This window comes from Malus sylvestris, chromosome 11, assembly GCF_916048215.2.
Source record: "Malus sylvestris chromosome 11, drMalSylv7.2, whole genome shotgun sequence".
Lineage (NCBI taxonomy): Eukaryota > Viridiplantae > Streptophyta > Magnoliopsida > Rosales > Rosaceae > Malus > Malus sylvestris.
Window position 1 is genome coordinate 4537287 of NC_062270.1, and position 17340 is coordinate 4554626.

Consider the following 17340-nt stretch of genomic DNA (forward strand, 5'->3'; position numbering starts at 1 on the left):
CTATAAGGTATAAAAATTCTGGTTATAAATTTCACAGACTTCATGCAGCATTTATAATTTATCTGAGACAGACACAAACAGTTATATATTGAATTGAGATCCTCTTCAAATCTTTAAGAACTAAGAGATTTGGGTTGTTAAACCGAAGAGGAAGAAATTCGGATCTTTAATTTATGTGAGTATGAACCGGTAAAATTGATTAATAAGAACTGTAAAATTTAAAATAAGTTATCTGAATTTTCTGATGCATTAGTATCGGATATAAAGATCTGGAGAGAAATGGGGACAAATATAAAGAAAAAAATCATTGAGAAAGAGAGGATAAGAATATAATAGGCAGTGGGGGGACCCAATGAAAAATTGAAAATGCATGAAAAGACAAGTGAGATAGCGATTGATTTGCCAACCCACTACTAAATAATTGGAAAAATGAGGTGGGAGGAGCCCTCAGTGGATTAACACAGCCGTTCCCGGAGATGAAATTTTCAAACCAAATTAAATTATACGTCACTAAAATACAAGAAAATCTAATTTATTTGACAAAAAAATGAAAGATAAAGTGAAGAGCATCAAATAATAGTTGATTAGATTGCTTTAGAAATAATAGTTGATTAGAAAGCAACTACAAACAAAATTGTTAGACAAATATAAGATACATGTCTATCGACTTAAATTCTTCAATGTATTTTCTTCTTCTTGTCTCAAGGTTCTACAATTGCAGACTTGAGACTATCAAAAATTTCTTACACAGTACACAGAATGGGCCGAAACCACTCTAGGCTCTTAGTGGCTTGACTCATGCTAACTTATTAAACGTCAGGAAAGGGAGGTAGAATAAGTGAGATCAAACCAGTACCAAGACTATAAACATTATTACTTTTTACTACTATAGTAAAATGCCGTTTGCCTTTAAAATGTAATCATAAAAACAATAAAATTACTTTCGGGTCTCCAACATGAACTTTAAGAATCCTCGCAAAATTGAGGTATTCACAAGATTTTTTTTTTGGTGAACAGTATTCACAAGATCTTTGGCGTGTGCAATAGGTACCGTTTGGTACGTAGGACGGGACGGAACAGAGTGGGACGAGGCGTTCCGTCCCACGTTTGGTGCGCCTAAAACGGGTGGAACGCGTTGTTCCACGGGATGAATTTTGGGTGAATTTTCGTTCCGCCTCACCTTCTGGAACGACTTGTTCCACATTTGTGGAACACAAAATTATAATATCTCCGTCTCCTTCTTCTTCCTCCTTGTTTCCATCCAAGGGCATCTTTACTCCCTCTTCGTTCTGTCCCGTCCCGTTCCGTTCCGTTCCGTCCCGTCCCGTCTGCATGCCAAAGATACCTAATGGAACTGTCTTAACTCACTTCAAAATGATTTTTATAATGATTTTTGTTAAACTATACAAACCTGATAAAAATCATGAGTTATATAAGGCTATAGCGAATCAGTGGCCAAATTAAAATTTTAGTTTAAGAAGGGCTTAATGTCTCAATCTGAAACTCTCTCCTTATTTATAAAATTTATTTTGCATGTGATAAGCAACCAACCAATGTTATTTGGTTTTGGTATGTTGTTGTCTTCATCATTCTCTGTCTTAAACCTAAACCTCAAGCCTCTATGACTTTCTTTTTCTCTCCATCCAGTGATCTCTAGACCAAAGTCTTACTCAAAGCTCACAAGCAATAAATTGTCTAAACTCGATAAGAGCCACTCACCTCAAATCAAACTTGATGTAAGAAATTAAAGTAAAAATGTCGGATTGGGAGCTTGAGCTTACGAAAAATGTTAAAAATCATAAGCATAACACTAAACTTTTTTAGCCAAAATGGTCTTTAAGATTTGCAAAACTCCTCACTTTGGTCCATGAGATTTCAAATCATTTGGCCCATTGTTTATTAAATTGATAGTGTTTTTATCATTTTGGTCCCTATTTAATATATTTTTTTATGGAATGATAAAATGATTGATGTTGGATAAATTCAAGAACCTTTTTTATTGATTTCAATTCTCAAAGACTAAAATGATGAGTTATGCAAATCATATATACCATTTTGATTAAAAAACCAAAAATGTTAGAATGGACATGGGAGCTTCGTGATCCATTAATTGCTTCGCCTCTGTGGCCAATTCAATAAGTAAAAAAAAAAAATTATTAAGATTACCAAGACCGTCAGATTTGTTTAGCAGTGAGCGTACCTTGACAAGCGCTAAACAAACCGTGCTTTGCCTACATTTAAGCTAAACACATGTGCGCAATCAAATCTATGACTTTGAATGCATAAAAAAATACGCTTAACAACTTAAGATACAAATATCTTGCATAGATCTTATTTATATGTATTGTTTTTTATTCTTTTTTTTTTAATTTTTAATTTTTTTAATTTTTTTAATTTTTAATTTTTTTAATTTTTTTAATTTTTTATAAAAGAACTTCCAGTAGTTTCGTGTCAACTATACAATAATGATACATCATCATACATGCATGTAAGCTTAGCTTGGCTGTGGTATTTGTGTGATGTCACGGGTCATGTTGTGTCAAATTTGTTATCTTAACAAGTGATTTAATAATGATCCGATTCTTTACTTAGTCATGTCGTTTCATGTTAGATTAATAGGTCATGCAAAAAATTCTCACGCTTAATGTTGGAATCTGACAAATGATATCTCATTAGGTTCTTAACGAATGATGATAGCCACCCGACATGTCAACGGGTTATCCAATAACCACCCGACTATTTAACATGTTAACCTAAAACTCGTTATTTTTGTATTATTTTGTGTCAAATTAACGAGCCGTGTAAAACATTGACAGCCATGCATGTAACATTACCAACAGAATTTCAAACTACAAATGCAAAAAAGCCAAAGCATTTGACGCAATAAAAACAACCCAAACAGTCCCTATGGAGTTGCCGCCACCACCACCACCACCTCTCGTCACACGGGGACCACACTTATACATCTCTTCCTGTTCGGTTTCCCTGTTCTATATTTACAGCTTTTACTTCTCTCCCTTCACTTGAAAACTCAATTGCTTTGCCCACAAACAACAACAGCAACATCCCACAAAAGTGCTTTTACAATTTGGATTCCTCCCCTTTCCCACAAATGGTACTAACAAAGTGTAGCCACAGATTCTTCAAGTTTCGTACCCCATCTTCCACTACACCACAATCTCTTTGATTCTTCAAAACTTTTGACAATTTCTCAAACTGCCCCTCCCAAAAACCCACCAACCATTCCCTACTCCTCAATTCCCCAAACAAACACAACTCTCCCTTTCCAAGTTTCAAACTTTCTTTCCATTTGCCTCTGAAATTTGACATCTTTTTAAAACCCAAGTCCCAAATGGTTGCCAACAAGTACGAGGGGGTCTCTCGCGCCGTGGTAGTGGGTATGGGTTGGATTATGCTGAGGATTGACTACTCGAGGCTCTTCTGGCTCTTGTTTGGTGTCTTCTCTTATGAAAACCACGAGGGAAAGCCTCGGATTTGATTTCCCAAATTTCTCATTTAATTTTCCCACCACACCCTTTTGATAATTTTTAGCAACCTTTAATTTGTTTCTAGTAATCACCTGCTCTCTGGTTTGTTCATCAAGCAAAAGAAACAACGTTTGCTTGGGAAGTCAGTAGCTGGAATCCTCGAACATGTCGATGGCAGATAAGACTGGCTATGTTGAAATGGATCCTACTGCGAGATATGGTCGGGTATGTAATACTAATATGCATTTCACCATTATTATTATTTTTTTTTTTTTGAAATTATGGACGTTACCCAGTTGCCGGAATTGATTGTTTTTGTGGTGGCTCAAAGTGTACTACTTGCTTATACATTTTTTTTTTAAATTTATTTATTTTGTATATATATTAAAGTTGGTTACTATTTGTTTCTTGAAATTATTTAATTAAATGAATTTTGAGAACTATCTGAAAAACCATGGAAATGCTTAAACTTTGGAATCTCAGATCATCAGATATTTGAGTTTGATCAAATGGTTGGTTAGCATGGATTTCTTGCTCGCCATGACTCATGAGTAGGTGATCAATATTGTATTGTATGTGTGTGTGTATATGTATGCATGCATGCATCCATGTATGTTCTTATACACAAGTAGAATAACATTAAGTCTGGTTATAGAATTTAGATAGTTTTGAAGGATGGAATAGTTTATTTGGTCAATCTTGTTTAGTGGGTGAGTCATTGTCTAATTCATCATTAAGTACTTTAGTTTAAGCTGGAGTAATCGCCATCCGGGTGATCCCGATGACCTTGAACTCTAACCCATTAGTTCCCTAGTTTTTTATTTATTTATTTATTTTAATTTATTTTTTTATGACAGTTGGTGTAAAGAAAGATTGTTAATTTAATACAAGATGCTAAATCTTCTCTTAAATAATATTGGTTTTCAATTATGTTAGGAGTTGAGAAATTTTGGGAAATAAATTTGATTGTTTAATTTGGTGCCTCATTAGTTTAGATGTAAAACAAGCGTGGTGCTATCCACACACCAACTTTTACCCCTTACACACTCCTCTTAATTTCCAGCCGTCTGATCGAAAGAACTGAACAAGATCAATGGACAAAAATTAACAAGGGTGTGTTGGAAGTAAAATGAGGTGTGTGAATAGCACTCCCCTAAAACAAAATCAAAAGGATTTCTTGGCCAGCAAGCATCTTGGTCGAAGTTTTATTCAGTTGTGCTTATGCTATCTATATTATCTCTTAAGGGACAACCTTGTAATACTATTAGAGTGAGAACTTCAAATCCGATTATTCTCCGAATAGTACTCTTTAACTAAAAGTCAGTTCCTGACTCCTGAGCATATGGTTAATTATAGATTCAAGAGTAATTAACCATATGTTGAAAATTTCAGTGATAATAATAGTCAATGGAAATTAATAGAATGTTGAGTCAATTAATTTGTTCTGGTTTATGTATGGAAATAAATAAACGGAAATGATATTTTCGATTGCTTTTTGAAGTGACAATAGCATTTTCTTTGTGTTAGTTTGAAGAAGTTCTTGGCAAAGGAGCAATGAAAACAGTGTACAAGGCAATTGATGAGCTGCTTGGGATGGAGGTGGCATGGAATCAGGTAAAACTTAATCAAGTTCTTCGCTCACCAGAGGATTTGCAACGGCTCTACTCAGAAGTTCACCTCCTAAGCACCCTCAACCACGACTCCATAATTCGGTTCTACACCTCCTGGATCGACATTGAGCACAGAACTTTTAACTTCATTACTGAAATGTTCACATCGGGGACACTAAGAGAGTAATCTTCTTTCCAACTCCAGTATTGCTAACTCTAGTTCCTCAACTTGCATATCTTTTGAGCTAGGTAAAACACTGGAAAATGGAGAAAATGTAACAATAGACCCTAATTGTAGCCTCTTCTCTCCAAAGTCGTCTCTTCATTAAATCTATGTTAATGAGAAGGACAATGTGATCAACAGATTGGGAACCGTTGTCCTTGATACTAATTCTTAAGCATGAAATAGGATTCCTTATTCAATGCATTTGGCTCAATGTATTGATAAACTACTCTATCTTTCATATGCAGGTATAGGAAGAAATATAATCAGGTAGACATCCGAGCCATAAAGAACTGGGCCCGCCAGATCCTTCGGGGTCTTGTATATCTGCATGGACATGATCCTCCAGTGATCCATAGAGATCTTAAGTGTGACAACATCTTTGTTAATGGGCACCTTGGGCAAGTCAAAATTGGTGATTTAGGGCTTGCAGCAATTCTCCGTGGTTCCCAATCTGCTCACAGTGTTATAGGTACTCGTTTATCTCCATTATTAGCACATAAATTCTGGCACTTATTTCCACTGGAAGATAATTATCTGTCTCTATACTTTTAGGCACTCCAGAGTTCATGGCACCAGAACTATACGACGAAGATTACAACGAACTAGTCGATGTCTATTCATTTGGCATGTGTGTATTGGAGATGCTTACATCTGAATACCCATATAGTGAGTGTGTCAACGCTGCACAAATCTACAAGAAAGTGACAGCGGTAAGGTGAAGTTTCGTAGTCAAGATTAATAGGTATCAGTGAACAGAACCTTACCCCTTGCCACTGTTTTTCTTCAGGGGAAGCTTCCAGGAGCATTCTACCGGATTGAAGACTTGGAAGCACAGCGATTTGTTGGCAAATGCTTGGTAAATGCTTCAAAGAGATTATCAGCTAAAGAATTATTGCTTGATCCATTTCTCGACTGTGGTAAAGATGAATCATTGCCTTTGGGAAAGCTTGGACGCCCAAAGCCATTTTTAAACGACAAAGAAATGGAGAAGCTGCAATTGAGTGATCATCCAACCAGGACTGACATGACAATCACGGGGAAGCTAAATTCTGAAGATGATACCATCTTTCTCAAAGTTCAGATCGCTGATAAAGACGGTACTATTTAACTTCCTCTGGCTGTTGTTGTCGCTCAAGTGAACTAGAGATTCAAATGGTGAACGTTTCTTCAACTGTTTTCTCATGCAGGTTCTCTTAGGAACATATATTTTCCTTTTGACGTATTAAACGATACACCATTTGATGTTGCAACGGAAATGGTCAAGGAATTGGAGATCACTGATTGGGAGCCATTTGAAATTGCTAATATGATTGAAGGGGAGATATCTGCTCTGGTACCAGATTGGAAACCTGAAGCCTACCACTCATTTAAGTATCAAGATGATGACAAAGATGGACCTCACCGTCCTTCTAACTCTCACTCCTACTCATCATCTCGCTCGTCATTATCTGGCTTGATCAATTCTCGTGGCATTAATGGAATGACAAATGGCTGTGATTTGCTCCAAGGTATGATTCATAGAACTCACTAAGTTAATTTGAACTGTGACTACTCACTATTATTTTTGGGCCTTTTACTCCTTGAACTTAAAAGCCTAATGGCTTGACTTTAGCCGTCTTTTTCTGTATGCTAGTCTTTCCTAGAAGGACATTGCCTATGGAGGCTAGTTGTAGTCCATTAGAGATCAAGGGGGCTAGTTGCAGTCCTGTTCCATTTCTTATAACACATCCTTGGTGAATAAAGGATTTAATCTGGAGTCTATAAATATGTCAAGAAACTTTACCGAACTGACCAGAACATAAATCACATGATAATATGTTGATTATGAGCTCGGGTTCATAAGTAACACCTGCAAAGGCTCAACTTTGCAATAGATATGCCCTCCAGCTGAGGCTGATTTTGGGCATATCAGAATATGTCTAAACCGCGACTAAATCTAGTTGGATGAAGGCTTGAACATTGGGATGGGTGTTTTGAGTGTGGGCCGGTTGACTATTGTTGTGTGCTACTCCTGAAGTCTGATCCACGTACATATTTCTAACAAAGTTTTATAGGCCAGGCCTTTAGGGCTGCATTTTCCTGCTAAAAGTACTGACATGGGGATTAAGCAAAGCCCCGTCTTAAGATTTTGAGTCTTGCATTTTAATTGCAAATGATTGTAGTTGCAGATGATTTGCTTGACGAGACCAGCTCACAAAGCTCATCACATTCGGTAACATCTCCCAACGTAAGTTTCATTTCTGCCAATGAGCATGGGACTAAGATGTTCCCCGCAGGAGGAGACAAACATCCCATATCAAAATGTCACAAGTCCACAAGGTTTTGTCCCGAAGAAACACGCAATGCTGGGAAGTCTATAGCGAAAAAATATTTCGAGAGATGCAAAGCTTTTCTAGCATCTGGTTCCAAGGATAAAAGGATCATGGATAGCCGAAAATTGATGAGGAATAGGTCATTAGGAGACACAAGAAGCCAACTACTACAACGGTCTGTGGTTGAAGAGGTGAATAGGAGGCGCTTGTTTAAGACGGTGGGAGCTGTGGAAACTATTGGGTTTCAAGCGCCTTGTGAGGTTTCAAAGAAGTTGTAGAACCCATTAGGTGCTGTTTGTTTTGTTATACAAGAACCACAAGAAATGAGAATGGTAAATTACGCCAGTTCCTTTTTACATTTCTCATGAGCAGTAAACTCACTAAGGGAGGAGTGGAAATTTTATTTCCCAATCTGGAGATGCAAGAAATGACAGTTTACTGTCTTGATTGCTCCTGATATGGCGGGAATAGTTGTCAAGCCACAAGCAAGGACAAAGTTATACGAATGAATTTGTGGACCACTTCAAGAATCTAGTGACTTGTATGTTGTAAAAAATTTTGTGCAGACAGATTGTAATTATGCTTCCATAATGTCTTCGATATCAGGATAAATGGCTAGTGTTAGGTTCTTAAATGTGTTGATGCCCTTTTCTTTTAGTGTTTGCCATAAAATAAATCCTATTTAGTTTAGTCTTGACAACTGATTAACGTTAATAAAACACACTTAATGAATCAAACTATATACACAGAATTTTGTCACCTATAGTACTACAACAGTTGGGTCCAGATCAGGTGTTCTAAAATGGAGTTTTGAGGGATGTAAGGAAAAGTAAAGTGCATGACAAATTGACAATACGTGATGGGTTTGCGATATTGCCACAACTAGTATCCCGATGTAGGTAAGTTTTTATCGTTTGGAAGGAACTCAGTCCTAACCTTTACAGCTAGCAGGCTGCAAGTGCCAAATATGCCATTTTGCATTATAAGATGATGGTGAACACAGAGACTGATGTGTTTTTGGTATGAGTAGTCCCTGCCAGTATTATCTAATTCATAGTAAACACAAAGACTGATGTGTTTTAGGTACGGGTTGTTTGGACGGGAACTTACACAAATTACTTGTATCCATAATGTTGAATTATTGAAGATAGGGTTTGGTAAGGTAGCAGGTTTAGGAAATGTTTCTTGATGGATGTGTTTTGCCAATTTTGGATACGTGAAGGCTGTAGACTTGTTGACATATGCAAAATCCAAACAGTCTTTACCCGGGAATCCTGGATTGCACATTTTTTGTGGGTTTCATGAATAAGAGTTTGATCATGTTCTAACTCACGAGTCCTTCTACCATACATCAATGCGTATAATATTATCTTTTAGATGGTTCGTGTCTATCTGTTTAATTCTTTTGAATAATTGAACATACTGTTAGTGTTAATATGATGAGTGCTTAGGATTATGACAAGTGTCTATGTATTATTGGTAGTGGTAGTAGTAGAGAGATGTATAAATACCAAGAGTTGTAATTATTCTAAGTAAGTTGAATAAAAAGAATTCATTCAGTTAGAAACAAGTTTCCCTCTCTAATTTCTCTCTCTTGTTTCCTTAGCTTCTAAGGTTTTTCCATTGTTATCATGGTATCTTCGCCGGGTGTGGCTCACGCCTCCGTCTGACGATCCTCGTGCTTCCGCCGTCGTTTTCCGTCAGTGCTTGGTGTTTGGTGATTTCTCTGCCTCGCCATTTCGTGTTTCGTTGGCTGTGTTTTTGGAGTTGCTGATTGTGATCGATTGTCGGTGATTTCTTGATCGGGGTTTGTGTGTCGATTGATTTGCTGCAGTCGTAATCGTCTTCGTGTATCAGGTGTTGTCGATTCTTTTGCATTTGATTACTGCATATATTTGTTCTGCGCAGTGCGAATTCAATTTCTCTGTGGCTTTGTAACCCTAAGATTTGGGGGTTTCATGTTGTGTCTACTCGAACGTGTTGGTGTCTTGCTCATACTCGTTGTTGTGGTTGCTAGTGGATTTTATTGCAGTTGTATTGCAATTACTGGTCGTGTAATCTTGTTGTGCAATTATGGTGACTCCTGTGCAATTAGCTCTTACTCAGTCACCTATTTCGTCTTTAATTCCAAAGTGTTGGGAATACTGTCACAGTGAAACTTGATGATTCCAATTATGTTACCTGGAATTTTCAAATGCAACTCTTACTGGAAGGAAATGGAATTGTTGGATTTGTCAATGGTTCTATCCCTTGTCCTGCTCAGTTTGATGATTCTGCCTCTGATGATGAAACTGTTGAGAATAATCCCCATGTCTCTGATGCTTATCAAGTATGGAAGATTCATGACAAAGCTTTAATGACATTGATTTCTGCTACATTGTCTTCTTCTGCCTTGTCTTGCATAATTGGTTGTCAGAGTTCTAATGAGATGTGGATGAACTTTCGGGAACGTTTCTCCAGTGTCACTAGAACTAGTATTGTTCAACTCAAGATTGATCTGCAGAATATCAAGAAAGGACCTGAATCTGTTGATGTCTATCTTCAGCGGATCAAGGAGTTTAGAGATCAACTAGCTGCTGCTGGTGTAACTATCTCTGATGAAGATATTGTTATTGTGGCACTGCGCGGTCTACCTAGTGAATATAACACCATTAAGGCAGTCATTCGTGGACGGGAAAATCTTGTCTCTCTCAAGGAATTGCGATCTCAGTTGAAGGCAGAAGAATCCACCTTGGATGAAGCTACTAAGCAGATTCCTTTAATGTCTGCTATGTATACTCAAGCTTCTGGTTCTCATTTTGATCATGGAGAGTCATCTAGGACAAAATCTGTCCCTCCAATGGTTCAAAGTTTTTCTGGCTATCCTAACTTCATGTCACCTTTCATGCCCGTATCAAATATGTCTCTTCTGGGGTTTCCCGGGTTTCAGAAGTTGCCTTTACCTCCTGTGTCTAATGTTCCCATGGCATTTGTCACTCAACAAAGTTCTGGTTCATACAATAATTTTAGGGGAAACAACTTCCGGGGCAATAATCACAAAGGAAAGGGACAAGGAAAGAAATTTCATGGTCACAATTCTGGTGGTCAGTATAATGGTACTGGAGGACAGTATAATGGTGGTCACACCTCTGGTGGACAGTATAATGGTTCTGGAGGGTATGCTCAGCCTCAACACTATACTGTCTCTTCATCTTTTCAGCAGAATGCCACACCACTTCCTATATCCTTGACTTATAATCCAAATCAAATCTGTCAAATCTGTGATCGCAAAGGTCATTCTGCCTTGACTTGTTTTCAACATGGCTGTCAGATATGTCATCGAGTTGGTCATGTGGCAGCTACTTGTTTTGATCGAAACAAGACATTTTCTGGATTCTCCAGCCCTTTTTCTCCGGGTGTACCTCCATCTATGCCTACTTCGCAGCATAATGGTCCATATGGTCAATATGGTCAGGTTTCTATGTGGAATCCATTTTGTTCTCCACAGTCTATGGTTTCACAGAATCATGGTTCTCAGTTTCCTTCTTCTGCGATGCCTCAGTCCCATGCTCCCCTTGCTATGCATACTGGTCTTGGATCATCCTCATCGGCTCCTCCACAAGATTTTTGGCTGCTTGACTCTAAAGCCACCAACCATATGACCTCCGATGTATCCAATCTGCACATGGCAACATCATATCCTTCTACTGATACTGTGACCAGTGCTAGTGGTGAAGGTTTATTGATCAAACACATTGGTCCCTCTTTTCTTCCCACTAAGTCTCATAATTTCAAGTTACCTTTTGTGTTGCATGTTCCGAAATTGTCTCAGCATTTGTTATCTATGAATCAATTGTGCAAAGATAATAAATGTCGGTGTATTTTTGATGATGTGTCTCTTTGTATACAAGACAAGGTCACCGCGAGAATGCTATTCCACGGACTGAGTAATAATGCTGTCTATCCGATACCTATGCTCAAACCACAGCGGTCTCTTTCTCATGGCTCTACTCCTATTGCTTATGTGGGTCAAAAACAACCTTCTTCTTTCTTGTGGCATTGTCGATTAGGTCATCCTACACAGTCTATTGTCACTGCAGCACTTAGTAAATCTCATATTCCTTTTACTTGTAATGCTCAGTCACACTTGTGTAAAGCTTGCTTGCAAGGCAAGTTTACCAAACTCCATTTCCCTGTAATTGCTTCAAAATCTATCACTCCCTTTGAAGTAATTCACACTGATGTGTGGGGTCCCTCACCTAGTATTTAACTTCCTCTGGGAAAGCTTGGACGCCCAAAGCCATTTTTAAACGACAAAGAAATGGAGAAGCTGCAATTGAGTGATCATCCAACCAGGACTGACATGACAATCACGGGGAAGCTAAATTCTGAAGATGATACCATCTTTCTCAAAGTTCAGATTGCTGATAAAGACGGTACTATTTAACTTCCTCTGGCTGTTGTTGTCGCTCAAGTGAACTAGAGATTCAAATGGTGAACGTTTCTTCAACTGTTTTCTCATGCAGGTTCTCTTAGGAACATATATTTTCCTTTTGACGTATTAAACGATACACCATTTGATGTTGCAACGGAAATGGTCAAGGAATTGGAGATCACTGATTGGGAGCCATTTGAAATTGCTAATATGATTGAAGGGGAGATATCTGCTCTGGTACCAGATTGGAAACCTGAAGCCTACCACACATTTAAGTATCAAGATGATGACAAAGATGGACCTCACCGTCCTTCTAACTCTCACTCCTACTCATCATCTCGCTTGTCATTATCTGGCTTGATCAATTCTCGTGGCATTAATGGAATGACAAATGGCTGCGATTCGCTCCAAGGTATGATTCATAGAACTCACTAAGTTAATTTGCACTGTGACTACTCACTATTATTTTTGTCCACAAGGCTTGACTTTAGCCGTCTTTTTCTGTATGCTAGTCTTTCCTAGAAGGACATTGCCTATGGAGGCTAGTTGTAGTCCATTAGTGTTGGAACCCTCAGTCCCACATCGGACAGAGGGAGAAGAAAATAATGCTTTAAATAGAAATACCCCTCTCTAACTAACATCGATGCCTTTTGTGATAAAACCCCACACCTGAGGATTGTGCAGGTGGTTAAGTGGGGACAGTATCGGTGTTGTTAGAGTGGGCCCTCGGCCCGTCGACCTGAAAATTTCCACATGGTATCAGAGCCAGGAGGCGGGCCCGTACTGCCACGTGATTGGGTGGGTCCCCTTTGGCCCCGCGCGATTGTCCACGTAGGCCAAAGATGCCACGTGTTTGGGTGGGTCCCCATTGGCCCCGCGTGATTGGGTGAGTCCCGACATGGCTCCACGTGGTTGCCGATGTGTGGAAATTCACGTGTGACCCATAAGTGGGGTCTCATGTGTAGGGGAGTGTTGGAACCCTCAGTCCCACATCGGACAGAGGGAGAAGAAAATAATGCTTTAAATAGAAATACCCCTCTCTAACTAACATCGAGGCCTTTTGTGATAAAACCCCACACCTGAGGATTGTGCAGGTGGTTAAGTGGGGACAGTATCGGTGTTGTTAGAGTGGGCCCTCGGCCCGTCGACCTGAAAATTTCCACATGGTATCAGAGCCAGGAGGCGGGCCCGTACTGCCACGTGATTGGGTGGGTCCCCTTTGGCCCCACGCGATTGTCCACGTAGGCCAAAGATGCCACGTGTTTGGGTGGGTCCCCATTGGCCCCGCGTGATTGGGTGAGTCCCGACATGGCTCCACGTGGTTGCCGATGTGTGGAAATTCACGTGTGACCCATAAGTGGGGTCTCACGTGCGGGGGAGTGTTGGAACCCTCAGTCCCACATCGGACAGAGGGAGAAGAAAATAATGCTTTAAATAGAAATACCCCTCTCTAACTAACATCGAGGCCTTTTGTGATAAAACCCCACACCTGAGGATTGTGCAGGTGGTTAAGTGGGGACAGTATCGGTGTTGTTAGAGTGGGCCCTCGGCCCGTCGACCTGAAAATTTCCACAATTAGAGATCAAGGGGGCTAGTTGCAGTCCTGTTCCATTTCTTATAACACATCCTTGGTGAATAAAGGATTTAATCTGGAGTCTATAAATATATCAAGAAACTTTACCGAACTGACCAGAACATAAATCACATGATAATATGTTGATTATGAGCTCGGGTTCATAAGTAACGCCTGCAAAGGCTCAACTTTGCAATAGATATGCCCTCCAGCTGAGGCTGATTTTGGGCATATCAGAATATGTCTAAACCGCGACTAAATCAACTTTTGGCTTCGAAAGTAGCCTGTAGTTGGATGATGGCTTGAACATTGGGATGGGTGTTTTGAGTGTGGGCCGGTTGACTATTGTTGTGTGCTACTCCTGAAGTCTGATCCACGTACATATATGATGCATTTCTAACAAAGTTTTATAGGTCAGGCCTTTAGGGCTGCATTTTCCTGCTAAAAGTACTGACATGGGGATTAAGCAAAGCCCCGTCTTAAGATTTTGAGTCTTACATTTTAATTGCAAATGATTGTAGTTGCAGATGATTTGCTTGACGAGACCAGCTCACAAAGCTCATCACATTCGGTAACATCTCCCAACGTAAGTTTCATTTCTGCCAATGAGCATGGGACTAAGATGTTCGCCGCAGGAGGAGACAAACATCCCATATCAAAATGTCACAAGTCCACAAGGTTTTGTCCCGAAGAAACACGCAATGCTGGGAAGTCTATAGCGAAAAAATATTTCGAGAGATGCAAAGCTTTTTTAGCATCTGGTTCGAAGGATAAAAGGATCATGGATAGCCGAAAATTGATGAGGAATAGGTCATTAGGAGACACAAGAAGCCAACTACTACACCGGTCTGTGGTTGAAGAGGTGAATAAGAGGCGCTTGTTTAAGACGGTGGGAGCTGTGGAAACTATTGGGTTTCAAGCGCCTTGTGAGGTTTCAAAGAAGTTGTAGAACCCATTAGCTGCTGTTTGTTTTGTTATACAAGAACCACAAGAAATGAGAATGGTAAATTACGCCAGCTACTTTTTACATTTACTCATGAGCAGTAAACTCAGTAAGGGAGGAAGGGAAATTTTATTTCCCAATCTGGAGGTGCAAGAAATGACAGTTTACTGTCTTGATTGCTCCTGATATGGCGGGAATAGTTGTCAAGCCACAAGCAAGGACAAAGTTATACGAATGAATTTGTGGACCACTTCAAGAATCTAGTGACTTGTATGTTGTAAAAAATTTTGTGCAGACAGATTGTAATTATGCTTCCATAATGTCTTCGATATCAGGATAAATGGCTAGTGTTAGGTTCTTAAATGTGTTGATGCCCTTTTCTTTTAGTGTTTGCCATAAAATAAATCCTACTTAGTTTAGTCTTGACAACTGATTAACGTTAATGAAACACACTTAACGAATCAAACTATAGACACAGAATTTCGTCACCTATAGTACTATAACAGTTGGGTCTTGATCAGGTGTTCTAAAATGGTGTTTTGAGGGATGTAAGAAAAAGTAGAGTGCATGACAATACGTGATGGGTTTGCGATATTGCCACAACTAGTATCCCGATGTAGGTAAGTTTTTATCGTTTGGAAGGAACTCAGTCCTAACCTTTACAGCTAGCAGGCTGCAAGTGCCAAATATGCCATTTTGCATTATAAGATGATGGTGAACACAGAGACTGATGTGTTTTTGGTATGAGTAGTCCCTGCCAGTATTATCTAATTCACAGTAAACACGAAGACTGATGTGTTTTAGGTACGGGTTGTTTGGATGGGAACTTACACAAATTACTTGTATCCATAATGTTGAATTATTGAAGATAGGGTTTAGCTGGTTTAGGAAATGTTTCTTGATGGACGTGTTTTGCCAATTTTGGATACGTGAAGGCTGTAGACTTGTTGACATATGCAACATCCAAACAGTCTTTACCCGGGAATCCTGGATTGCACATTTTTTTGTGGGTTTGAAGAATAAGAGTTTGATCATGTTCTAACTCACGAGTCCTTCTACCATACATCAATGCGTATAATATTATCTTTTAGATGGTTCATGTCTATCTGTTTAATTCTTTTGAATAATTGAACATACATCTATCCTTTGAATTCATCAATGCATGCCATACATTGTATTCCAAAAATTTTGCTAACTTCATGCCAATTCACATACCTTTGATAGTTTTTCTCCATTGATATTCTTTAATTCATTCGATACAACGGTTGAATGTTAAGAGGGGTGTGTGAGAGATAAAAGTAAGTGTGTGGATAAGACCATCCTTTCAAATATTGTAATGATTGGTCCCATGTAAAATAAGGCCATGCCCTTATAATTAACTCCATTCCAAAATTACATGATTCAGTTCTTTTTCATGCAACTATAATTAGGGACCCAATTGGAGTAGGCAATGAGTTGTAGTGATGAGAGGATTAGGTAGCAACAGCATGCTGTAATTGTTTGATAAATCATCATATACTTACCGCCCCATATCATGTTTTTAGTGAATCCTATGAAATGAACTCTTACAATACGAAAAAGAAATATTTAGCCAATACTTTTTCTTCAACGAGTTATTAGGAGTAAAAAATTTGAACTTAAAACGTCTTCTAATATTAAAATAAAAAAATACTATAAATTGTTTGAGTTGAAAGTAACAAAGGCCAAAGGGCAATCTACTTTTTGAAAAAGGGTCGATCAAGCGTGAGATCATGGGATTCATTCCCGGAGATGATTATGACGGTCCTCTAATGAGACTTCCTTCCTGAATTTTCTGTGGTCCTGATTGGATTTTTTTTGCTCAGTTTTCAAATCTGGTACTTCTTTGTTCCTTCGTCCTCTTGCATGTTACGATGTGTCCAAATTCGTTATCTCGTCATGTAAGGTTTGCTTGTCATACTGCACAGTCGCAATTGTTAGAAATACCTTCTTTCTCAAAGTACGTATTACTGAGTGGTTGTATTGTAAAATTACAAGTTAAATCTTGCATATGATTGAATGAAAATGACTTAAAAACTCTGAGTTTTAACGATAAGGACAAAATAAAAGGTAAAGTGAATAATATCAGAATTGACTTTTTAGTGTAAAAATGTAATTTTTCGTTAAAGTGAACAATACCGAGAGTTTTTCGTTAAAGTACCCCTTAATGAATCTTTGCACGGGTGGAATTTTGTATAGAATTCGCACGAGTAAGTTGAACGTAGCATTGTAGCCAGACCCAAAAAATGGAGAGAACCAATATTTGACAAAGTTATTTTCCCGCTCGTAGCTAGCTTAAGAGTGATGGGAGCATTTTTGCTCACCACCATAAACTATAGTGTATGCTCACCATACACCTAATTAATTGACACGTGTCATTTCACTCAATCTTGGTTAATTTTTTTCAAAATTGAAAAACTAACATTTAATGTGAAAGTTAACTAGAGTTAACTGAAATGATATGTGTCAATTGATTAGGTGTATGATTAGTATACACCATAGTTTATGATGGTGAGCAAAAATGCTCTCAAGAGTGATTAGGAATCTAATGACTTCATATGTGGGTCGACTAGTTTTCCAAAAAGAGGAATGCTATCTACTTTTTCTTTGCCTTCCCCTATTTATTTTTTTACTCATCACTTGACATGTGTATTTCACTAACAAATTAAATTACATAATTAATGCATTAAAAGTGTAAATTCTAATTTTCGACCTTAAAAGCATGAATTATGTACTTTAGTTTGTTAGTAGAATAC

The 17340-nt window shown here is 38.5% G+C and overlaps 1 protein-coding gene across 5 annotated transcripts; it reads left to right on the plus strand.

The window, feature by feature from the left end:
• The first annotated feature begins 3001 nt into the window (after positions 1-3001).
• On the plus strand, positions 3002-14929 carry LOC126590673 (probable serine/threonine-protein kinase WNK4). Of its 5 annotated transcripts, none has more exons than XM_050256165.1 (7): positions 3002-3713; positions 5016-5281; positions 5570-5793; positions 5877-6034; positions 6112-6421; positions 12142-12462; positions 14151-14929. In XM_050256165.1, exons 1-7 carry the CDS (start codon positions 3654-3656, stop codon positions 14570-14572), a joined length of 1761 nt encoding a protein of 586 aa, XP_050112122.1. In that variant the 5' UTR covers positions 3002-3653; the 3' UTR covers positions 14573-14929. The 5 variants fall into 5 exon arrangements, with proteins under 5 accessions (XP_050112122.1, XP_050112118.1, XP_050112120.1 ...); XM_050256161.1 differs by having other exon boundaries at positions 3003-3713; positions 14145-14929; XM_050256163.1 differs by lacking the exon at positions 12142-12462 and adding an exon at positions 6512-6832 and having other exon boundaries at positions 3005-3713.
• The last annotated feature ends 2411 nt before the right edge of the window (positions 14930-17340 follow it).

Excerpts from the sequence above, each read along its gene's own strand:
- LOC126590673 (XM_050256161.1), top strand. The coding sequence starts at position 3,654 with ATGTCGATGGCAGATAAGACTGGCTATGTTGAAATGGATCCTACTGCG. Across the intron at positions 5,282-5,569 it reads ACATCGGGGACACTAAGAGA|GTATAGGAAGAAATATAATC; the intron begins GTAATCTTCTTT and ends TTTCATATGCAG. Across the intron at positions 6,422-12,141 it reads TCAGATCGCTGATAAAGACG|GTTCTCTTAGGAACATATAT; the intron begins GTACTATTTAAC and ends TTTCTCATGCAG.